General features: G+C 38.7%; 4 protein-coding genes across 4 annotated transcripts; all 4 read left to right on the top strand.

The window, feature by feature from the left end:
* Positions 1-376: 376 nt before the first annotated feature.
* Positions 377-7,292, top strand: LOC135738592 (trace amine-associated receptor 13c-like). The gene is made up of 2 exons (XM_065256690.1): positions 377-517; positions 6,432-7,292. Exons 1-2 carry the CDS (start codon positions 377-379, stop codon positions 7,290-7,292), a joined length of 1,002 nt encoding a protein of 333 aa, XP_065112762.1.
* A 2,288-nt stretch (positions 7,293-9,580) lies between these two features.
* LOC135738593 (trace amine-associated receptor 13c-like) lies at positions 9,581-10,705 on the top strand. Its single transcript, XM_065256691.1, has one exon. It carries the CDS (start codon positions 9,581-9,583, stop codon positions 10,583-10,585), a length of 1,005 nt encoding a protein of 334 aa, XP_065112763.1. The 3' UTR covers positions 10,586-10,705.
* Positions 10,706-11,203: 498 nt separating this feature from the next.
* Positions 11,204-19,524, top strand: stx7l (syntaxin 7-like). Its single transcript, XM_065256357.1, has 10 exons — positions 11,204-11,280; positions 11,914-12,024; positions 12,909-12,978; positions 13,235-13,325; positions 13,556-13,693; positions 15,006-15,055; positions 15,160-15,253; positions 15,674-15,746; positions 17,160-17,242; positions 17,797-19,524. Exons 2-10 carry the CDS (start codon positions 11,946-11,948, stop codon positions 17,890-17,892), a joined length of 774 nt encoding a protein of 257 aa, XP_065112429.1. The 5' UTR covers positions 11,204-11,280; positions 11,914-11,945; the 3' UTR covers positions 17,893-19,524.
* Positions 19,525-19,679: 155 nt separating this feature from the next.
* LOC135738351 (trace amine-associated receptor 13c-like) lies at positions 19,680-22,470 on the top strand. The gene has a single exon (XM_065256356.2). The coding sequence runs from the start codon at positions 20,962-20,964 to the stop codon at positions 21,964-21,966; it is 1,005 nt and encodes a 334-aa protein (XP_065112428.1). The 5' UTR covers positions 19,680-20,961; the 3' UTR covers positions 21,967-22,470.
* The last annotated feature ends 1,934 nt before the right edge of the window (positions 22,471-24,404 follow it).

Below are 24,404 nucleotides of genomic sequence, written 5' to 3'. Positions count from 1 at the left end.
CATGGCGTTAACCAGTTAATCCATACACAAGTTTTAACCCTAGGGAACCACCCCAGTGACAAAAAGTAAAGTTTTGTACCTTTTATTCTGAGGGAAGTTGGTGTGAATGTTATTTTAGTTTTTAAATATAAAATTGTCACATCAGATTCATAATCAGGATTGAGACAGTAAATCCCTTTGAAATCTTGCTGAAGGCCTCATGATTCATTCTGATGATGATGCTGAGGTCATTCTTGGCCACTCCCATCAACAACAGTTGCCATTTCATTTACAGTATAAGTTTAAAGAACAGCTCGCTTCAAAACATTGGCAGTCGATTTTGCTTTAGGATTTTGGACCAGCAATGCTATTCTGAACATCATGGGCATTGTTAACAATGAAGAATTTCTCAGTGGAATTTATTGAGCATCTCTGCTTTCCTGTCTGGAATACAAGCTGTTCTCCTATATCTCATTTGAATTATATCAATATACTGTTGTTTCTCTATATAACTGTAATGTCTGTGCTGACTGTGTGCGGAAACGTCTCGGTTACGGATGTAACCCTCGTTCCCTGAAGGAGGGAACGGAGACGTCACGTCGTGACCGACGAATTGGGAACTCGCTTAGAGAGACCAATCTGCTTCGTTTACTACAAAAACGCCAATGAACTTGGCATTGAGATATTTGCATAATGCTGGCGCCGCCCCGCCAGGTGCCTTTATAAGCAGCAGGTGCAAATAGGGAAATTAGCTTCTTTTCGCTGAGAAAGCCGGGAGAAAGTGACCGGTCGATAAACAGCAGGTGGCAGCACCTGTGGCGACGGGACGTGACGTCTCCGTTCCCTCCTTCAGGGAACGAGGGTTACATCCGTAACCGAGACGTTCCCTTTCAGTCGGTCACTACGACGTCACGTCGTGACCGACGAATTGGGAATCCCTATCAAAACGCCACTAGGGGCTGACCTCTTCCAGTGACTGCGTAAAAGCCCTCCGGTTCCACTTAAGGAGGAGGAGGTAGGTTTTAAGGCAGAAGGCCGGGCACTAGATGTTCCTTTAACCCCACAGAAGTGCCAGCGACTGGGAAGCGCCCTACCTGAGCGGGATAGGAACGCTGCGGAAGCCACCACCCGTCTTAAGGGCTAATGGTGGGCGAAAGTCAACCGTAGTTGAGGTAAAAATGACAGCCGTGGCTGTGTAAGCAAAGCAGTGCTCTGCTAAGGGAAACGTGGGCTGGTAGGATTAACCCCACGGAAAATACTCACAAAGGAACCCGGTGGGACACAATGTGGAGCCCGAGCCAGACACGTAGGTTCGCGAGGATACAGCTAGTGAAAGGCTGACAGCCAATGCTCCGCAACAAAGGCTGCCAAGGCAGCGGAGGAAGAACAATTCAAACCATTACGCATTTTTGTTCTTGAAGGCCTTCCATACTGACACAGTTATGAAGCATCAGTTGGAGGCTGCAAGCCGACCTGCGAGACTGTTCTCCGTGCTCCCCCTGGTGAGAAAAGAACACGAGAGGATACAGGCTCGATACGAACACTGTAAAATCTAGTGAACGCATTAGGTGTCGCCCAACCAGCAGCTCTACAGATGTCTGTTAGCGAGGAACCACGAGCTAAAGCCCAAGATGAGGCAACGCTCCGTGTGGAGTGCGCTCTCAAATTAAAGGGGCAAGGAATACCCTGAAGATTATAAGCCAGGGTGATAGTATCAACTATCCAATGAGACATCCTCTGCTTAGTGACAGCTTTCCCTTTCTGCTGGCCACCATAACAAACAAAGAGCTGGTCTGAGGTCCTGAGGCTTTGCGTGCGAACCACGTAGAGTCGCAGTGCGCGTACGGGGCACAACAAAGCCATGGTTGGGTCTGCGTCCTCCGGGGGCAGCGCTTGCAAGCTCACCACCTTATCTCTGAAGGGAGTGGTGGGAACTTTGGGCACGTAGCCTGGTCTGGGTCTCAGTGAGACAGCAGGACCAAACTAAAAGCACGAATCGTCAACAGAGAATGCATGTAAATCCCCTACTCTTCTTCATGGAGGCCAATGCTATCAGGGTCAGAGTTTTCATTGATAAAAACCTCAGACTCGTAGACTGCAAAGGCTCAAAAGGGATACCTGAAGGCTTCAGCACCATGGACAGGTCTCAGGAGGAAAGAGGGAGGGCGCGAGGGGTTTAGCCTGCGAGCGCCTCTTAAATGTAATAATTAAATCATGCTGGCCAACTGATCTGCCGTTGATAAGAGAGTGATGAGCAGAAATAGCGGCGATATCAACTTTAATGGCGGAGGGACAGCCTACCATCTAACCTATGTAAAAGATATAAAAGCACAATGTTAATGGGCATTCTCTGGGGTCCTCGCGTTGCGAAGAGCACCGGGTGACGAGAAAGGTTTCTTTAAGCGCGTAAGCCCGTCTCGTGGACGGTGCTCGAACCGCGTCGATGGTGTTAGATACCGCTTGCGATAAATCACCTAAACCTTGCGCGCGCTCAACGACCATACATGGAAATCCCACAGGTCGGGGCGCGGGTGCCATAATGTGCCCCTTCCTTGAGAAAGAAAGTCTTTCCTCAGGGGAAATCGTCAGGGAGGGGCTGTCGCGAGGAGCATTAACTCTGAAACCCAATTCCTGGAGTCCAGTACGGGGCGACTAATAAAAGGCTCTCCTCGTCCTGCCTGACTTGCACAGAGTCTGCGCAATAAAGCTCACTGGAAGGAATGCGTCTTAACGCATCCCCCGCGGCCAGCTGTGTGCCAACGCATCCACGCCGAGGCTGCCCTCGGTTAGTGAATAAAATAGGCGACAGTGGGTATCGTCCGGCGACGCAAACAGATCTATCTACGCACAACCGAACTTCTTCCAAATTAGCTGGACCGTCTGGGGGTGGAGTCGCCATTCGCCGGGGGCGCAGCTCGGGAAGCGCGTCTGCCGCTGTATTGAGCGTACCCGGGATGTAAATGGCACGAAGGGACCTCAGATGCTTCTGACTCCAAAGGAGGAGATGACGAGCGAGATGCGACAGGTGACGAGAGCGCAAAACCGCCTTAACGGTAAATAACGCAACAGTCGCAATGTTATTGGTGTCGGCTAATACATCCTTCCCTCGCATCTCCATAGCGGAGCGTACAAGTCCCAGATATACAGCGCACCGCTCGCGGCAGTTGGGGTGCTATGCACACCCCTGAGACTGCAAGCCCGTCATACGTGGCTGATCATCCCGTGCTGAGGGCATTGCAATATACAGAATGCCAGGAGACCCCTCAGGGGCATATCTTCTATCGGAAATGCCGGGTCTACCACGGGGAAAAATTGAAATGACACGCAGGTGCAATGTTTACACGGTGTATGTCGGTGTGCCACGCTCTCCTCGAGACTCGATCGTAAGCCAACGCTGAAGCGGTCTCATATGAAGCAGCTAGGGCGGCGTCACAGCCGCAGCATGCTGTCATATGTCCAGGAGCTTCTGAAATTGTTTCAGAGGGACCGCGTACTTCCCTCGAATTAAAGCGAGGCAAGTCAGAACTGACTGGTTGCGCGCTCTTGTAAAACACGCCAATTAGTCGATCGAGTCTTATTTCCATACTGAGAAAAAGGATCCTCTGCACGGGGCAAAGTTGCTCTTTCCCAGCCGACCTGAAGACTTAAACGAGCGAGATGCCGAAGCATTAACTCTCTGTGTTCGCGCACGTCTGCCGAGAACGGGCTATTATAAGTCGACGTACATAAAAGCAGAATGCGAACAACTCTCTCTCTCTGATATTTTAATGCCGTGACTACATGGAGACACGGAGAGAGAGAGACAGCTCGAACGGTGTACTTAGTATTAATATGCCCACCCCAGGACGCAGAGCGAAAAAACGGTCTAAAGCGAGGGGAGATGGACACATAAAGTACACGTCTTACAGGTCTAAGGCTGCAAACCGATCTGAATATTGAAATACGAGCCTCGGCGTTATCATCCAAAAAGAACACCTTCGTAGAGCCGGTGCGTAAATCAAATCGATCGTAACCCACCGAGTATTTTTGGGTACTATGAGATAAAGGCTGGAAAAACCCTATCATCATCATCATCATCTCGGTAAGAGGGACCGGCTCGAACATCCTTCGCCAACAGGATATCGACTTTTGCACGCAGTACATGTGCATCGGACGCTTTCACCACAGTGAAACGAAAGCCCGAACTTTGGGGAGTGCCGGATTCGTAACCGAGGCGGATCGTGCGTAAAACCCAACGAAACGGGCTGGGAACTGAAGCCAAGCACCCAGGCACCGTACGAGGAGAAATAACGACACTACCGAAGTACCCGCGGTGGGGCAGCGAAGCGAGACAGGTGGGACTGCCGGTGCGTCTGCTGTGACAGCATAAACATCTACAGTATGTGTGTGTGACACTGACCTGAGCCCGCTGAGGGTAACGGTCGTCTGGTCTCCTCTACGGAGAGTGCAGACTCCGATGAGGGTGCTGGTGGTCCGGTCTCCTCAGCGGAGAGCTCGGACTCCTCAGGTCACCCGCAGGCGATAGAGGAGAGGTAGGGGAGCTGGTGTGAACCCGCTCACGGCTCTCTCGATCCTCCGGAGACCTAGAGAGGGAAGAGGAATGCACTCTTATGTGTGGTTAAGTGGGTACCGGCCGAACAGCCGGTGGAACATATGCAAACCAAGGATTTTCCACCCGACCCTCTATCGGGGGAAGGAGCTCCATCTCCTGAAGAGTGATCCTCTGCCAATCCGGGTCGCCCTTCACTGGCCACTTAAACTCCCGAATTTCACGGGAAGCGGCTAAGCGGGCGGGGCGAGCTGCTGACGACCGGTTCCCCTGCGCTGCCGAGATGGGGTCCGAGGAGGGGAACGGAGGTGGTCGCCGCAGGACGCCGACGGCGAGAGGCAGACTGAGGAGCCGGCGTGGTGGACCAAGGGCAGCTCTCTTCCGCCGGGGCATGACCTAGGAGATCGCCTCAGTCTGCGCAGCGGAGCTGTCCGACTCCCCTGGCTCGCCGAAGAGGCCGGTCTGTGAGACAGGAGCATTCAAGTTGTTCTCGTCTGCGTCCGTCATGTCAGCCAGACACAGCCAAAGGTGGCGATCTTGAACCACTGTGGTGGACATCGCACGACTGAAGGTCGCGGGCTCCCTCGTAAAGCCTTGGTGAGCCTGCAGCAACGTTATTGCGTGCAGGGCCGAAGCCGCCTCTCCGACATGCCTGATGGGCAGCGTCCGTAACCGGACGACTGTCTACAAACACGGGAGGAAAGGGTTGGGTGGTCCCTCCAGGAACGCATCCCGCTCCACTGAAGGGGTCCCCGCCCTTAGCGGCTCCGTTGGTGAGGGAGGTGAGGGGTGAAGCTGAACGGCCGGACGGCCGCAAATCACGTCAGCTCTTCGTGCCGCGGGAAAGAAAGGCACAGGAGGAGAGGACCGAGAGGCCCGAGCAGCTCCGAAGTACCAATCATGTGGGCGGGACGGTTCGGGCGGAGAGGGGTTAACCTTTCCAACTCTACCGTCTCCGCCGCTCGCGGGCACGGCCGCCATCTCCGGAACGACTCTGCCTCGGAGGAAAAATGGACACCCCTCTGATGCTGCAGAAGTGACGGGACCAGAAGGAGGTCCAATGGATTCGGCAGACATCGTAGAACACGACTCTGCAGTCTCCACCGGAGCCTCAACCGGCTGAGGATGAGAAGGCCGGTAGGCGGAGGACGCATCCTCCATCCTACTCAGCGTAGTGACGCGAAGGGCGCCCTGCGAGCGCTTGACAGCCGCACCATGGCGACGTCAGCACTGCAAAGGCGCGGACAGCGTTCCCGTAGAAACGACAGTCGTCTCCGCAATCCAAGAGGGTTATGCTCTCACAGAGAGAACAGAAACTCTCCACGAACGCAGCCCCGGAGTGCTCGATGCCTGAGCACGAAGACAGCGCTCGTGACCGTCACTGGAACCCTTATACTTCTCGCATCCAAGATCGCACGGGCGAAAAGCTATCCTGAAAAGGACGCTGATCTCCGCATATACGAGAGAGTGGCTGCCTTTAAAAAGACACAGAGCTCTCACGTATCACTCTTTTAGGGAAATCACTCTTTAGGTGCTCAGCTGATGATGCGCACAGGGAAGGCAACGCACACACTAAACTCAAAACAAAAAAGATGCAGAGCCGTGGAATACTGCGAGCGTCCGCTGTGTTAGTACTGCTTGTCAATCAACTTCAGCAACCGTTCCCAGAAGAGCAGAGAGTAGCTTCTCAGTAGCAGATAAAGCCGGCTTTCGAAGCGAAAGAGCTAATTTCCCTATTTGCACCTGCTGCTTATAAAGGCACCTGGCGGGGCGGCGCCAGCATTATGCAAATATCTCAATGCCAAGTTCATTGGCGTTTTTGTAGTAAACGAAGCAGATTGGTCTCTCTAAGCGAGTTCCCAATTCGTCGGTCACGACGTGACGTCGTAGTGACCGACTGAAAGGGAACCTAATTGTAATCATCTCTATTGTAATTTCCAAGCAACTGCATACACCAACCAATCTTATCATCCTCTCACTGGCTGTCTCGGACTTCTTAGTGGGAATATGCGTGATGCCTGTTGAAAGCTTTAGGAGCATTAATGCTTGTTTTCGTATGAAACAGGTCCAATGTCATATTTTTCATTATATAATGTCTATTCTTGGGTCTGCATCCCTTGTCAACATATTGTTTGTAGCTATTGATCGTTATTTTGCTGTGTGTAATCCGCTCCAGTACATCTCCAGAGTCACCATCAGAAGGACACTGGTCTGTATAAGTATGGGTTGGTTTGTGTCCATTTGCTGTAATTTTGTGATTGTGGATTTCAGTTCAATCCAGTCCGGAGCAACTGTGGTCTGTGTGCGAGAGTGTGCGGTGCCTGTGAACCAGTCTCGGGGGGGAGCAATTGTGATCATCAACTTCATTTCTCCGTTTACAGCGATGATTATTATGTATGTAAGAATTCTCACAGTGGCCTTAAGGCAAGCTAAAGCCATTTCCAACATAGAAAAGCAAAATGTGTCTCAGAAAAATCTAAAATCATCCAGGAAATCTGAGATGAAGGCAACTAAAACATTGGGCTCAGTTGTGTCCTTGTATATAATTTGCTGGATTCCCTTTTATATAACTTCACTTAATATGAAGTATTTTCAAAACTCATCTGTAAGCTTTTCTGCTTTACTTTGTTTATTTTACACTAATTCATGCATCAACCCATTTATATATGCAGTGTCTTATCCATGGTTTAAAAGGACAGTGAAACTTGTGCTTACGCTTAAAATACTGCAGACAGCAAGTAAGGCAGTTAAATTTGATTTCTGACAATCCTTAACATAATATGTGTGTGTATGATTTAGGAAAATTACATGTACTGTAATATTGATATATAATACTTGTATTGTTAGGATTTTGTTGGCCTTCTAGTAAAAGATAAATGCTTCTCTACCTGCCTGCTCCTGTCAAACAAAGGTAAAAGGGAACATCATAAATATAATCATAAAAACATCATGTGTCTAAAATATTTTTAATATGCAAGCCTGTTTGATTTATGTCCTTCTTTTAGGTCTGTACTATATTAGGATCAATTAGTTGGATGTGTGAATTACTTGGTAACTTGTTTTGCATTAAAATAAGGTTTGTGAATTGTGTTACTGTGCTCACTCGTTACCCACCAGCTATTACAAAAAATATGCTTCCATATTAAAAACAATTACTCAAAACCACTACTAGCAAAATTGTTACTGTAACTTTGACTAGAAACTTTTATTCTTATTGGTATGTATCTCAGTAGCCTATGTGGAGTGATAATATATTATATATCTAATATTGAATGTATTAAAAAAACAAATATATTTGTGGCACGTGTTTTTTTTTATCACAAAGCATCTTAAATATAATGCACAATAAAAAGTATACAAAAACAGTTTTCACAGCTCCAAACTACTTGGTTTAGAAAAACTCTTTACACTGCAAATATTTAAACCTAACTCCTCTGATATCGGTTTTCACTATTTGACTTTATTTCATTTTGATTTGATCACATTGGTGACCATTTTTGGTTTTTAAATAAGCAGATATTATACTATACAAAATATAAAAACAGTTAGCAGCAAAAAAGTCTCATTTATTGTAGATTTAGGCTTTATCATGCTAAAAAAAAATGCTAAAATAATTATTTGAGCTATTGTAATAAATAGTGGTAAAAAAAGAAAGTGAGTAATGCATCTATAAGCCTTTAAAGAGTGACGCGTGATTCACAGCTTTAAAAGTTATGTGTGATGCACATAGGTTCACATGACACGCCAAACACATATTTTGATGAGCTTTGCATTGAGTTTTGGTAATATATTGCAATTTTTTCCCAGCAGGATACCGGATGTGACACTACCGTCTATATCTATATGATCTGATATGACCCTCCTTCTTTGCAAAGAAGCTTTGCCAGAAATCTACACTGAGGTCAGATGTACTGTAAGCTTTCCAACCAGCTTACATGTTCTGCAGCTGTTTATTTATAAAACAGGGAAGAAATTATGTCTTTAAATTTTATTTTTTATCTTAAGCTGTTTTAAAAAGGTCATTGTGATATCTCATGATGTGGCTTTGACTTGCATAAATATTTATTTCACTTAATAGAAAGATATTTATAATATATCATATCATCGCCATTCATACTATAAGATAGAAATTTTGGTCAATATTGTCCAGCCTTAACATCTAAACTTCTAAAGACTGGGTAATTCTGTTGAAACCTTATTTGATGCTAACATTATAGCATTCGGCTGTTTTTTACACTGAATGTCATGTGTGTGGTTCCTTTTTTCAAAATATGTGTTCTGCTCGTCTAGAGATCCTGTGTGCATCACGTGTTTTGTCAAAATAAGTGCCTGCTGCAGATGCATCTAAAGGGTTTATGGTACAAGAGATGCTCTCGCTTGCCAGATACTCGCATAATCTCATGCGTATTCAGAGTTTACTGTTAAGGGAGTGTCTTGCATGTATTTTATGAATCTGAGCGTCTCTTTTATCATAAACGGTTTTGCAGCAGGCACTTATGTTGACAAAACACGTGATGCACACAGGATTTCTTGACAACACATTGAAATGTTGTACCTTTTAGGGTACAATATTATACCCTAAGGAACAATTTTGTACAAAACAGTTAACTGTACCTAAGGTACACAGTAGATCCTTAAGCTACAGTAATGTACCCAAAAAGGTACAACATTTATGTTAAGTATACCTGTAAAGGTACAAAACGGAACCTTATGGTACCAATCGAGCGACAAAAGGAACAGTTTTGTACCTTTTTTGCTGACAGTGTAAAGTTGTGAAAGATATTTAAGTCTTTAAATATAAAATTGTCACATCCCATATGCCAGTTTTAAATCACATTGATGTAATAGATTTATAATCAAGACTGAGACGGTAAATCTTGCTGAAGGCCTCTTGATTCATTCTGATGCTGATGCTGAGGTCATTCTTGGCCACTCCCATCAACAACAGTTGCCATTTCATTTACAGTATAAGTTTAAAGAACAACTCCGTTCAAAACATTGGCAGTCGATTTTGCTTTAGGACTTTGTACCAGCAATGCTATTCTGATCATCATGGGCATAGTTAACAATGAAGAATTTCCCTGCTTTCCTGTCTGGAATACAAGCTGTTCTCCTATATCTCATTTGAATTATATCAATATATTGTTGTTTCTCTATATAACTGTAATGTCTGTGCTGACTGTGTGTGGAAACCTACTTGTTATCATCTCTATTGTCATTTTTAAGCAACTGCACACACCAACCAATCTTATCATCCTCTCACTGGCTGTCTCGGACTTCTTGGTGGGAATTTGCGTGATGCCTGTTGAAAGCTTTAGAAGCATTAATTTTTGTTTTCGTATGAAAAAGGTCCAATGTCATATTTTTCATTATATAATGTCTATTCTTGGGTCTGCATCCCTCATCAACATATTGTTTGTAGCTATTGATCGTTATTTTGCTGTGTGTAATCCGCTGCAGTACATCTCCAAAATGACCATCAGAAGGACACTGGTCTGTATAAGTTTGGGTTGGATTGTGTCTATCTTCTATAATCTTGTAATTGTGGATTTTGGTTCAACCCAATCAGGAGTAACAGTGGTCTGTCTGCGAGAGTGTGCGGTGCCTGTGAGCGAGGCTCGGGGGGGAGCAGATTTGATCATCAGCTTCATTTCTCCGTGTACAGCGATGATTATTATGTATGTAAGAATTCTCACAGTGGCTTTGAGGCAAGCTAAAGCCATTTCCAACATAGAAAAGCAAAATGTGTCTCAGAAAAATCAAAAATCATCCAGGAAATCTGAGATGAAGGCCACTAAAACACTGGGCTCAGTTGTGTCCTTGTATATAATTTGCTGGATTCCCTTTTTTATAACTTCACTTAATATGAAGTATTTCCAAAACTCATCTGTGAGCTTTCCTGCTTTACTTTGTTTATTTTACACTAATTCATGCATCAACCCATTTATATATGCAGTGTCTTATCCATGGTTTAAAAGGTCAATGAAACTTGTGCTTACGCTTAAAATACTCCAAACAGCAAATAAGCAGTTTAACTTGTTTTCTGACAATCCTTAACATAATATGTGTGTGTATGATGTAGGTAAATTACATTTAATATCATACTGATATATACTACTTGTATTGTTAGAATCTTTGTTCTAAGGCCTTCTGGTTAAAGATAAAAGCTTCTCTACCTGCCTGGTCCTGTCAGTGTCCTAAACAAAGATTACAAGGGTACAGCATAAATATAATCATAAAAACATCATGTGTTTAAATTATATTTAATATGCAAGCCTGTTTGTAATTTATGTCCCTCTTTTAGGTCTGTACTATATCATGATCATTTAGTTGGATGTGTAAGTTACTTAGTAACTTGTTTGCATTAAATAAGGTTTGTGAATTGTGAATGTGACCTGTGTTTATGTTTATGCATCTTAAATTTGCAAATATACAAAAAAGGGAAATAAACTTAGATTTACATAAACGCACAGTGTTTATTTAAAACATAATATTAAAAAATTACTTTCATAACAAAAATCTGTAGCGAAGGAGTGAAACTATCTGTCAAATGTGTTTTCTGCGCAGAGAAATGTGCGTATGACATTAAAGTACCGCGAGAGAGATTCGAAATCAATTGTTCTCGCGGTACTTTGATGTCATAGGCGGATCTGTCTGCGCAGCTACGTATGAAGTCGAACACAGCACGTGACACGTGCGTGAACAGATCAGCTGAGAGCTCGCAGCCTCGGACTTTCACTCAGGAAATCCAGGTAAACACTCAAACTGAAGTTTTTTATCACAATTAAACAGCTTATCTTTCGACACACTAAAGTTATATTAACTTTAAAACAGTGTCAGTGACGTCAATAAAGGTGGCGCAACTGTATCAACCATCAGATGTCAAACGTTTCCTGACATCTATGTATGACAATCTCACAGACTTTCAGTTTCACACAGTTTCAGTGTTGTATTTCGTGTGCGTCTTAGCAAGTAAAATATTAGCAGCGTATTTTTGAAAAATTAAAACGTTTATAAAGTATAAATATGTGTTGTCAGTTTGGGCGGTCTGGTTTCCGCATTCTTTCTGAAGGTGCATTGAAACTGACGATTGGTTACGTTTATTAGTCAAATTTGGACAAAGTCCACAGATTAGTGTACTAAGTTAATAACAACAGTAAGTTATTTCACGAAAGTTAGATACTAACTAATCAACGTGGATGAATATTTTGGCTGTTATCATTAGTGAACTGTATTTAAAGATTTCAAATATCAGTGCGAACATAACACTGTAGCAGACTGGGGCTAGTTGTCACATGAGGAACCTTGCAAGTTTTAAAGTCGTACTTTATTTCTGTTTTTACCCCGTTGTCTGTGGTTTAACCGCTGAAAATCTTTCTTTCTAGGTTTGGTGTACTTGCCTGTAAAGATTTTCATCATGTTTGAGCCAAGTAAAGTTGATGCAAATGAGCTGGCACAGAATATAGGCTCAAACATCCAGAGAATAACAAGGCTCAGTAAGTAAATGCATTGTATTACTCCTTATTGATGTGATGTGGTTTCTGCATACTACTGTTTACAATAAACATTGTCAAATCACAGACACACACACACACACACACACACAAATGAGTTTCATGTCACAGGATTTTTATAAACAAACAGAATAAAGCCTTATATACAGTAGGCTGAGATACATAAACTTCAAAGTAGCTGTAACCTGTGTGTGAAAACCCAGCTAAAGTCTTTTTTTATGATTTGTTGTTTTCTATATTAAATCATCATACATAATGTAAAGAACATCCTGTGAAAATATAACTTTGATATCTTTAATATTGACTAAGGTCATGTCAAAATTTGAAATCAATTTGAAATCCATCTTTGATGCTCTTCATCTCATCATTAGATTATAAGACTGAATTTCACCAAAAAATGTGTTCAGGGTGTCATGTGTGGCTCGTCATGTCAAAATATGTTTTTGGTGCGTCATGGAAACCCATGTGCACCGCGTGTCATGTCAAAATATGTGCCTGCTTCTGCATCTGTAGCAGGCACGTACTTTGACATGCACATAGGTTCAATGACACACCTAACACTTATTTTGACATAACGATCCACACACATGACGATGTTTTGACGAGTTTGCATTCGTGCATCCTCAGAAAGGAAGTCACGAGCCACCAATGGATTTCACAGTGCCACATGCAAAAAAATTGCTTAGTGTATTTAATGAAAAAAAAAACATACACAACACAACATTTTAAAATCAAGTGGTTTCGAATATGTAAATCCATAATACTTTATTTTACATAAACCAATAGCATTCTCATTTAGTTGGTCAGTGTTTCAATATTCTCAGTGAGTGTTTGGTTAGGTCACAATATCTTTTGTTTTTCCCCAGCCAATGAAATCCAGCAAATGATAAATCAACTTGGAACGGCACAAGATTCAACAGACCTGCGACAAAGATTGTGAGTCCACCACAAACAGCCACTTTAGTTCCAATATATACATTTTTAATTTGTCACACATTGCCTATTTGTCTTTTGACGTCAGCATCACTCATAATAATCAAATAAGCACATAAATGACACTGAACTTTTAAAAATAAAGATGCTTCACACCCTTATTTTTAAGACTAAAGATTACAAAATTTTAACCTGTTGTCACTGATAGTTTGCAGTAAATACAGTAAATGTATTGGTTTGTCTTTGTTTAATCATACAGACAGCAGAAACAGCAAAATGTCAATCATCTTGCTAAAACAACAGATAAATGGGTGAAGGAGTTTAGCTCCTTACCTGTGACCACAGAACAGGTACAGCGTTTTATTACTTTCCCACCATATTTTCAGACATTTACACATACTGTATAGACTTACAGTAAGTCTTATGACATCACAAAAATAGGCTAAAACAAACACGATTGTATTTGTGGTTCAATGGCTCGATACCAATTTCAAACTATGTAGGACATATTTACCAAATGTTTTGTTGTATTGTATTTAAAGGCCAGGATTAGATGTGATTTTCTTCTGTTCTCCTACAGCGGCAGAGGAAAATCCAGCGAGAACGTCTCATCACTGAGTTTTCCAACGCCTTGGGTGTCTTTCAAAGGACTCAGCGAGAAGCAGCGAGCAAAGAGAAAGAGTTTGTGGCGCGTGTCCGTGCCAGCTCAAGAGTTTCGGTGAGTCTTATGTGTTGCTTTTGCAATGCAAAATTCTTAAATACGAGAGAAATGTGCTACAAGCGTGTATAATCCTTTAGTATTAGCATAGTCTGTATTTTTCACACTGTTTTATTTGTGCATGTAAAGAAAAATAAATAAATATAATATTTAAGCAACATTACCAAGCCTTAACATACACACTCGTTGGTATTTGTGGTTTTTGAGGACTCTCCATGTACATTACATTTATCTTAAATTCATCAAACTAAAGGATCATTCACACTAACCATAACGTTAACGATTAACTATATTAGGGTCCACACCACTGGACGATAACGATTACTTTGTATAGTTTATCGTTCATCACAAACCGCTCTGAAAGTAATCCCAACGATCTTGTTCCATGTATATTTATCGTTAAAGTTGTGGTGTGAACTCCGCATTTTTTTTTCTTTATTGTTTTCAACTATAGTGTGAACAGCCCTTAACTCATTCCCCGCCAGCATTATTTTGTGATTTTCACAAAAGTTTCACAAAATGTTTTTAAGGAAAATTTCCTTTAAAAATATATAAACATACAAATATATCTAATAAAAGAACAGACCCACTGCTTTCAAACAAACAAACAAAACGGATAAAAAAGTTTTATCCTATCTATATTTTTTCTCTGCTTAAATATGGGTATTTTTCTTCAAAAATATATATATTTTTTTTGCAAAAAGCTGAAAAATAGTATTTTTGTGAAGGACTTTTGTAGAGATCAGATTCAGAACGATTATCAAAACATACACAAAGTGTAAAATTAAGAAAAAAAATTATATTTTGGTAAGTGCACCTTCTAGTGTATATTCGCGGTATTACAGATTACCATAAAAACTCATCAGGAACATGTTTTTTCATGCAAATGTTTTCTCTTAATTGACTATATAACTCATCAATGGCATGAAAGAGTTAAGTCAGTACAGACAAAACACAATGGGCCTTATTTATGAATCTAACGTAGAAACGAACACAGATCCAAGTCATCTTATGACAGGGTTCATGTATTATTGGTGAAACATTTGTATGCCACCGATCTAAGAATCATTGTACGAATAATCATACATTAATACATGTAACAGCTAAAAACTATTGTCATTAAAATGTTTCGTCTACGTCTACTTAGAAACCTCGTCCCTAGAGTTTATGACAAAAAGAAACATTTGATGTGTTATTGTAAGGTTATTTTAAGTAAATAATTGTCATGTATGCTTATTTCTATGAATAGATAAAGATATGTTGCGAAGTCTCTGGTTTTACTACAAAAGATTAATACACTTTCTTTCCACAGAGTGGTGGTACAGATGAGGTGAATATAGGATTCGCTGCCCCCTTTGGAAGGTTAGAAACTTCATTATTAACACTTCTAATGTGCTCATAATTTATGCATAAAAAGCCATGAATGAAATAAATAACTGTTTAACTCTATGTCTGTGTGTTTCCAGCGAGATTCAAACTCAGACTCAAAGCTTTGAGGAGATCACAGAAGAAGACCTGCAGCTCATTCAAGAAAGAGAAACAGCCATTAGACAGCTGGAGGTGAGACATATTCAAGCCTGAGACACCAAAGAGGTCACCTGATTTAACCATAAGTGCATTACAAGTCACAAACAATTCACTTTTGTGCACTGTACTCTAGTGCAACAATCTGAAGCTTATTCACAAACTAGCCACAAACCAATTTAACAACTGTAATCTGCCTTGCACAGCATATTTAAAATTGGTAATTGTAATTGGAATGAGTTTTAAATGCACAACCACTATTTGCCCCAGTAATATTGTCATTTTACCACTATTGAGATGTGAATTTCCATAATCATTTTATTAAGTTACATGTAAAATATCTCATACAATGCCTGTCAGTAAACATCACTATCAGAAAAAGGTGCTTGAAGGTTTTTGATTTGCTGTCATGTTTTTAGATAGATATGTTTTCTAAAGGGCTCTCTTGTGTTTCAGTCGGACATCACAGACATTAATACAATCTTCAAAGACTTGGCCGTGCTGGTGCATGAACAAGGAGACATGATTGGTAAGATCCTGCACGACCATATGCAAAAGTTAGATCCACCATCTGTTCATACAGCACAAGAAACAAATCTGGATTGTTTCTCTAAATTGTCTAAACATGAGCTGTCTGTCTGCTACTTCAAAAGTAATACTGTAGATCACAGCAATGCTAGATTAACTTTTACATTATAGAGAAAAAAAGGAAAGTGACAAATACAACAAACATCTTGCATGTAAACACATACAGAGACATGCAAACTTCTCTCTTGTTTTGCACAAACAGAGAAAGAAGACGCAAAAGAAAAACTTTTTGAAACGTGTCCTGCTTTAGAAATTGTCACTGTGGTACCGTATGTTTTGTCACATACTGTTTCTTGCCTACTGTATATAGTAGGAAAGTATGCGGTTTTTGGATGAAGCACGTTTCTGTTTGATGGTTAATGTATTTCTCAGAACTTAATAAACAGATTGACGGACTGTAATGCAGTGTTGTAGTTGAGACCGAGTCCACATCCCTGACACTCGATCTTTGGTCTTGACTTGGACTCGAGTTGGACTCAATTACAATGCTGCCTAAATGAATGCAGTTTAAAACTGACATTTTATAACATATAATATTATAATTTTTTGAAAGGCCCTGTATGCCCAATATAATCCAGGCCTGAGTTTCTCCTGTCAACACATAAAAAATACTGCCCAAGAGGGTCTGCTAAATTGGTATACTTTGTACTAGGAGGGATTGTGTGTTTAGGCAATTAAAGGTGTTAAAAGATGAAAGCAGACGGTGATAATGAAGACCTATGAGAGCTCTGTTTGTTTACTCTTTAAACTTGTAATTAGACGTAAACCAAACTTCTGTTTTGTGTGTACAATAAGTGTTAAGATTTCATCAAAATTACAACCGTTTGCATCATTATCTGTGCCATCCACACCAAAAAAATGACTGGATGAATGATGTAATATTGAAACATTTACATAACATTCTAAGGATATCCATAAATAATATTTATAATTTAAACAATAAAAAAGAAAGTTGTTGGATACAACTAACTTTGAGTTCACATATGTGACCCTGGTGATTTTTTGCACCCTCAGATTCCACATTTTAAATTGTAGTTGTATCTCTGCCAAATATTGTCCTATCCTAACAAACTATACAATAATGAAAAGCTTATTTATTCAGCTTTCAGATGATGTAAAGAAACCTTTTGTGCACTTATGCACTGCTGCTTTTATTGTTGACCTCATTTGTAAGTCGTTTTGGAGCAAGTGTCTGCCAAATAACTAAATGTAAATATAGAAAACTTAAGTTCAAAAATTGGAACCCTACAGTTTTGTGGTCCAGTCTCACATTTTGTCTAATTTTCAGCTCCAATAAAGTTGGAGAAAACTCTAATTCATATGATTTCTCTGTTTATCTTCATCTCATAAACAGACAGTATAGAGGCCCACGTAGAAACCGCAGATCAGAACGTGCAGTCGGCCACACAGCAGCTGTCCAGAGCCGCAACCTACCAGGTACAGCCATACTTTACTAATAAATAAACAGTAAAAATTACCACCTACAGAAAGTAATATCCATTCAATGTCTTTACGTTTATCCCTGATGGGGTCGTGGTTTGTGTTGAAGCTAATACCGAGACCGTAAACCACACTGGACAGGTGGTCAGTCCATCGAAGATTTAATAAATAAATACATTTAAATATTTTAACAAATCATCCCCATCTCATTTCATTGTATGCATGAGGAAATCTCAGATAAAAATATTTGCTTGTGTTTTTAATAAAATAATGTGAGGTTAAAAAGACATGAAGTGTTAATGTTTATATTTCTGTAAACTGTTCCTTTTAAATATATATCAATAATTCAATGAAAATGAAATTATAGGTTAATTGAAGATTCTTAGCCAAAATTTCTAAAACATTTTAGACATAGAAATAAGCTTGAAATGACACTAAATTGAAAAGACAGCTTCCACTAAAGCTCAGCCGTTTAGTAAGTCTGTCACATATAAAAATAAGACATTATTATTATCATGAACCAGTGACCCTGTTTCTTTAATTCATTGCAGAAGTCATCTCGCAAGAAGATTTGCATCTTGATCACTATCTTGGTCGTGGTTGGCGTCGTTGGTGGTTTGATAATCTGGGGTATTGTCAAAAACTGAGGCTTTCATCTCCATCGAACACTCCACAGAATCTGCACTAAAATGAATTATGGAGGTTTTGTATTAAAAGTTGTTTTGTAACATTAAAGGAATGTTCTGGGTTCAATGCATCGACAACATCTGTGGCATGCCATCCATTATCACTGAAGGAACAACTTTGATTACACAGCTCACACGGATAAAATGCTTGATTCTGATTGGCCAGTTGCGACATTCCAAGCCTGAAATCAGGCTTGAACGCACATAACACAACACACAAAAATGTAAATATAAATATGTCTTTTAATAACATATATGAAATTATATTTACAAATGATTAAACCAAATAGTATGTTTGTGTCATTTGAACGTCTTTTCTTATCTTAAAATCATTTTCTCTGCTTCGTGATCACACTGTCGGGGCTTATTTTTGCGATAACAACCTGCTGCCTATACATTATCCCTTAGTTGGTTGAAATAAGGAATAGAAATTCGTATTTATGCTTTTACGAGCCTACAAACAAATCAGCCACTAACTTTTGCTATACCATAATGAAATACTAACAATATGAATTTGCTAAAAAGGTTATTCTGTCATATAGAAAGATGCTCAGCCTCATTTACATTTATGCATTTGGTTTTATCGCCAAATAAACTTGCAGTGCATTACAAGGTATACATTTTTATCATTATGTGTGTTCCCTGGGTTCAAACCCATGACCTTGCATTGCGCTGATAATGCAATGCTCTACCACTGAGCTATACAGGAGCACAAATAGATGAAGTAGTTATGGCATTTATAAGACAAAACCTGACCCCGACATGCCACAGATGCTATTGAGATTGAATTTGTATTTGACCTGAAACATTCATTAGAATTTGTAGTTTTTTTTCCACTGTAATCATAGCCTATAATGACAGGACAGTTCATCTGTCACCCATCTCAATTGGTGTAAAATATTGTAAGCTTGTTATATTTCTGATAGTAAAATGACAGTATGAACTTGCTGCTAGAAATGTAAGAGCATCTGGTTTTTAAACTAGACTCAGACACAGATGATACACTGCCAGTCTAACGTTTGATTAAATAACTCCTATATTGATCATTTGTGTTATTTCATAGTTTTGACTATTATTTTTAAACATAAAAAACATTAAAAAGAGGAGTTATTCAAAATATATGACTGGTAGTGTTGTGTCTGCTAGATTCAGGTCTAATATGTTAATATTTGATGTATATTGTACTATATTTCTGCAATTTTAATGTCTAACTAATTTTAATAGTCAATATATCCATACGTCTTTTTAAGTGAAGTCAGGTGAATTTAAACTATTATAAATGAAAAAGTTAGTGCACTAAAAGTAACCTGCTGTTATTTAAAGACACTTGTTATGAGAGATTTTACCCACTAGATGGAGACATACTCAAATATTTTGACACAAATAACTCTAACAAAGATGCCCAGTTAACTTTATTTCATGCATTATTTTTTTCCTTTTACAGTATAATTCTAAAGCTCTTATTGTTTTTCATTAAATCATTTTTTGTTTACTTAAAATAAATGAACATTGAACATAAAATTATGTAAATAATGCATAATTACTGTAATTAATGGAGTAATAAAGAGAAATGGCGTATTTAAAAAAAAAAAACTATTTGATGCTTTTTATAATAGGGTGGGGTTTTATATAATATAGTGGGGTTAAATGTCTTGGAAGACCATAATATCTACTGTTGAAGTTTAATTGAATTAATTGACTAATATTTAAAACATAAGAAACAATCAAAAAATTTGGAGTTATTTTAAAGTTTTGACTGGTAGTGTAGTGTATGCTAGATTCAGGTCCAACATGTTAAATTAAAAAATATATATGTGTGTTTGTGTGTATAAAATGAAAAAGTTCCTGCACTAGAAGTAGCCTGCTGTTATTTAAAGACACTTGTTATGAGAGCTTTTAACCACTAGATGGAGACAAACTCAAATATATAGACATTAATGAGAGATGCCCAGTTAACTTTATTTAATGCATTATTTTATCATTTTACAGAATAATTTTAAAGCTTTTATTGTTTTTCATTAAATAATTATTTTTAATTTTGCTTACTTAAATATAAAATATATGACACTTAAACATAAAACTATGTAAATAATGTAATGTTTATAATAAAGTGTTAGAGCATAATTAAGAGAAACGGAAAACACATTTAATCCAATTTTATGCTTTTTATATTATAGGGTGGGGTTGAATGTCTTGGGAGACCATAACATCTACTGTAAAAAAAAAATGCAGCGTTTTTGTCAAATCAACATATATTTTTATGTTACTTAGCATTAAGTTAAGCAATTTTAACTTGTTTTTATAAGTTATGTCAACTTATCACTTAAAATAGTAGGTTGAATTGAATTGCAAAACCATGTTGTTTTAAAGTGCACCTATTTCGTTGCTAAAAAAACAACATTATTTTGTTTATTTGGTATAATCTAATGTGTTTGTGTGGTTTATACGGAGCCTCTAAGGGGACATGGAGCAAAAATTAAATTAAGTTTAGTTTCGCATGCGCACGTGAAACTATCAAGTCATCTTTACTTTGGGGTTTGTACCTTTTGCATATCGTTAACATACTAATACAAATTACACACCAAAGAAAATTTAAAAACATGAATCGGACCAGGTGCACTTTAACTGCATTTTTTTTCAGTGAATAACTTGCTTTAAGAACGACCACCTAATTTGGAAAATGCTTTAAATGCTTAAAATACTTTGCATTTAATCTAAACACTTTTTTAAAATAGTCCCTATACTTACCGTTTGTGCTATTTAATATTTTTTATGACTTTACGATTATTTTAAAGCAGAAAACAAAACTCCCAACAGATATGCATGATTAAAATCTTGAAGGGGAGGGGCAACATCTACGCCCTCTACTAAAAATCTATAAAACCTGCAGTTTGGTTTTAGCTTCCACACAGAATCTGCTTTACACAATGCAAACTGAGAGGCGAGTGCATTCACATTCAGATATAAAAGTATAAGTGGCTTTGTGTATAAATGTACTAGAAGGTAGCCTGTGTTTAGTCGTCTCTCGTGATGAATCTCACAGCAGTGAATCAAACCAGAGACTGTCTTGAATATACCTGTCCGGAAAGATCAGTTTCTTTCCCCGTCTACGTGCTCCTCTATGTGGCCGCAGCCGCTGTGGTTCTTCTGACCGTGTGTGGAAACCTTCTGGTCATCATCTCCGTCAGTCACTTTAAACAGCTCCACACACCTGCTAACATCCTCATCCTCTCTTTGGCCGTGTCCGATGTCCTGGTTGGATTTTTTGTAATGCCATTTCATTTGATTTGGCTGATCGAGTCATGTTGGACTTCGGGACCACTTTTCTGCTCGATATTTAATTTTGTGGCTTTTCTAGTCACCAGTGTTTCTGTTCACACCGTGGCTCTGATAGCATTTGATCGATTTTTGGCCTTGAATTATCCTTTCTTCTATTGTGAGAAGATCACACCCACTGTGGTCTGCATAGCAACTTTGTTTAACTGGTTGTTTTCTCTCCTTTATAATTTCACTATTCTTTATATTAATGGGAACTTCACTGATTTCATGTGTCCGGGTGCATGTCTTTTTATTGTGGATGAGGTCTCATGCCTGATTGATCTCCTTATTGTGTTTCTTTTACCATGTACTCTCATTGTAATATTATACTCACACGTCTTTGTGCTTGCTAAGAAACATGCAACTGCTATAAGAGCGCTGCAGATTCACCATAGCACAGAATCCTCTAAAATCCGAATCGGGGATTCCATGAAATCGGAGCGAAAAGCTGCATTAGTGCTAGGAATTCTGATCTTTGTCTTTTTATTGTGTTTATTGCCTTATTATATTTTATCTTTGACTAATTTCTTAAGAAATTACTCATTTTATTATGTTATCAACAGCGTGTTGATTCTGTTTTATCTTAATTCGTCAATCAATCCACTTATTTATGCTTTGTTCTATCCTTGGTTTAAAAAAAGTTTAAAACTTATTGTAACTTTTAAAGTATTTAACACAGATTCTTCACTGGTGAATGTGATCTCTGTAAGTTCTTGAAACCCCTGTATGTCCACTTTGTGTTATTTGTATGCTTTTAATATCTTAAATGTATTTAGTGTACATCATTATTCATATTTATATATTTAAATTATTTTCTGAATAGATGTGGTCTTGGCATGATGAGGCTGGTGAAATTATAAAGAAAATAAGTTTATAAATAGATCCATTTTAGGTTATATGGTGAGTGTTGAGTGTTTTTGTCTCAGGAAATATCATAGTACCCCTTACATTTTATTGATATTCATAATGTGTCGCATTAACAGATTGTATTGTCATGACCTTTACTGTCTGTTTTATTAATTAAGTCATACAGGTGCCTGTCTGCCTAATCTCTGGGTCCCTCTATTTACCAGATCTGAGCTGTGCCATACCATCCCATAACACATCATTATTGTCACATACTTTAAAAAAAATGGTTTGACTTGAATAAAAACTTCATTTCGATGCTTGTCTGCAGCTGTAAATGAAAATGTAGCTGCAAGCAACCAATACAAGGTGAAGTACAATACACCCTTAGGCTTAATGTAAACATTTCTGTAACTTTATTCTAGTGTAAACTCTTGTTATTTGTGAGATTTAACCTGTGTGTAAGCTTCTTTGTGATGCATTATAGTAAAAACTTTTTTATTGAACTTTAATTATTCAAGATTGCAAAAAAGTCCATAAAAAGTCACAGAATTTACATTTCACATACTGTACAAAAAATTAAATACATAAAATATAAACTTAAATTAATTTAAAAGATAGATAGTTTTCTTGGCTTTTTTGTTATTTATAAATTCTAATATATACTTTAAAGGCTGTTTAAAAATGAGTTCTGAGTTGCTTCATTTGACCTAGTGAATGTAAAATTTCCCTAATAGCAAAAACAAATCAATAACAAAAAACATTTCTTTGGAAAGTCATATTCATTTGAATGAAGTAGGCCTACAACTGAAGACAAATTTAAGTTTAGATTGCAATTCAATTTAACACTTACAAATTCAGACATCTTTTACCAAAAGAAGGATAAGCATGGACATTCGTAGAATAAGTGTATAATACTCTCTTTTTCTCAATTACAAAAAAAGCATTTATTATCAATGTCCAGATGAAGACGCCCTGATGTTTCTTTCAAATTGTGAACAATTTTAAATGATACTTCTTTAGTCTTATTTGATATACAATAACTCCCCAAAAATGTTCCCACACACAAGAAGGAAACATATTTACCCAAATACATTTAAAAGGAGTGGAAAAAATTAATAAAAAGAGATGATACTTTTTCCATTAAAAATCTACATGTGACTAACATCCATTCCACCAGAGGGCGCACGCGCTGCCTCAGCATCCACATACACTGAATGAAGCACAAGAGGAAATGGATTCCCAAAAATTTTCCCACACACAAGGAGGAAACATGTTCACCCAAATAAATTTAGAAGGAGGGGAAAAATTAATAAAAAGAGATGATTAATTTTCCATTAAAAATCTACATGTGACTAACATCCATTCCACCAGAGGGCGCACGCGCTGCCTCAGCATCCACATACACTGAATGAAGCACAAGAGGGAATGGATTCCTATGTTGTAAGCTTGTATTTCCTTCAGGGGGCGCTTTGCGGATCAGATCGCTTTATCCTCCTTTATCTCCCATTTAAATGTCAGGTTTTTAGTCACTTGAAGACCCTAACAAATAATCTAGCATAATATATTATTTTTATTTTGTTAATGTTTATTGTAGTACTCTGTAGTTTTAACTGTAGTCAATTAATAAACTAGTAATTACTGTAGTATACTTTAATTTTTACTGTGGTAAGCGATTCGAATAGGATATAGTGTACTATGGTAAATACTAAAGTGTGCTACTGTATTTTTATACAGAATTTTAAATGAATCATTGTGATTGGTCCATCCTGACAATCGTCTCACAGGTCTTGCCAGACTTTTTGTTTAAATAATATATATAGGATCATGAAACCGTGTATTATAATTGTACTATATATTGTATAATGATATTATGTAATAAATGACATAATAACATGTATAATACTTGTAGGAAAATGTTAGATGAATAAGAGATTGGATGGACACGTTTTTACGATTTTAAAGCAAGACAATAACGAATGTATTTTATATGTGAAAATACATAGTTTAGTTATTAAATAAAATGTGTTATTTTACTGTTATTATTTTAATTATACAAAATTTTAATATTAATTTTATTTTATAACATTTTTAATTTACCTCAAAATAAAACCTTACAAAAATAAATACATATTTTGGATTCCTTGAATGACCCGTACTTGACCAAACATGCATGTTCAACTTAATGCAGCGCTGCGCAGGCCGGTCGCCCCATGACATCACGGTACCGCGAGAGCCATTAGAAAGCACAGATTTCAAATGGGTCTCGCGGTACTGTGATACAGATCTGTCTGCGCAGCGCCGCATGA

Source organism: Paramisgurnus dabryanus, chromosome 12, assembly GCF_030506205.2.
Source record: "Paramisgurnus dabryanus chromosome 12, PD_genome_1.1, whole genome shotgun sequence".
Classification (NCBI taxonomy): domain Eukaryota; kingdom Metazoa; phylum Chordata; class Actinopteri; order Cypriniformes; family Cobitidae; genus Paramisgurnus; species Paramisgurnus dabryanus.
This window is presented reverse-complemented; position numbering and strand designations above follow the sequence as displayed.

Excerpts from the sequence above, each read along its gene's own strand:
- LOC135738592 (XM_065256690.1), top strand. The coding sequence starts at position 377 with ATGAAGAATTTCTCAGTGGAATTTATTGAGCATCTCTGCTTTCCTGTC. Across the intron at positions 518-6,431 it reads TGTCTGTGCTGACTGTGTGC|GGGAACCTAATTGTAATCAT; the intron begins GGAAACGTCTCG and ends GACCGACTGAAA.
- LOC135738593 (XM_065256691.1), top strand. The coding sequence starts at position 9,581 with ATGGGCATAGTTAACAATGAAGAATTTCCCTGCTTTCCTGTCTGGAAT.
- stx7l (XM_065256357.1), top strand. The coding sequence starts at position 11,946 with ATGTTTGAGCCAAGTAAAGTTGATGCAAATGAGCTGGCACAGAATATA. Across the intron at positions 12,025-12,908 it reads CCAGAGAATAACAAGGCTCA|CCAATGAAATCCAGCAAATG; the intron begins GTAAGTAAATGC and ends GTTTTTCCCCAG. Across the intron at positions 12,979-13,234 it reads ACAGACCTGCGACAAAGATT|ACAGCAGAAACAGCAAAATG; the intron begins GTGAGTCCACCA and ends TTAATCATACAG.
- LOC135738351 (XM_065256356.2), top strand. The coding sequence starts at position 20,962 with ATGAATCTCACAGCAGTGAATCAAACCAGAGACTGTCTTGAATATACC.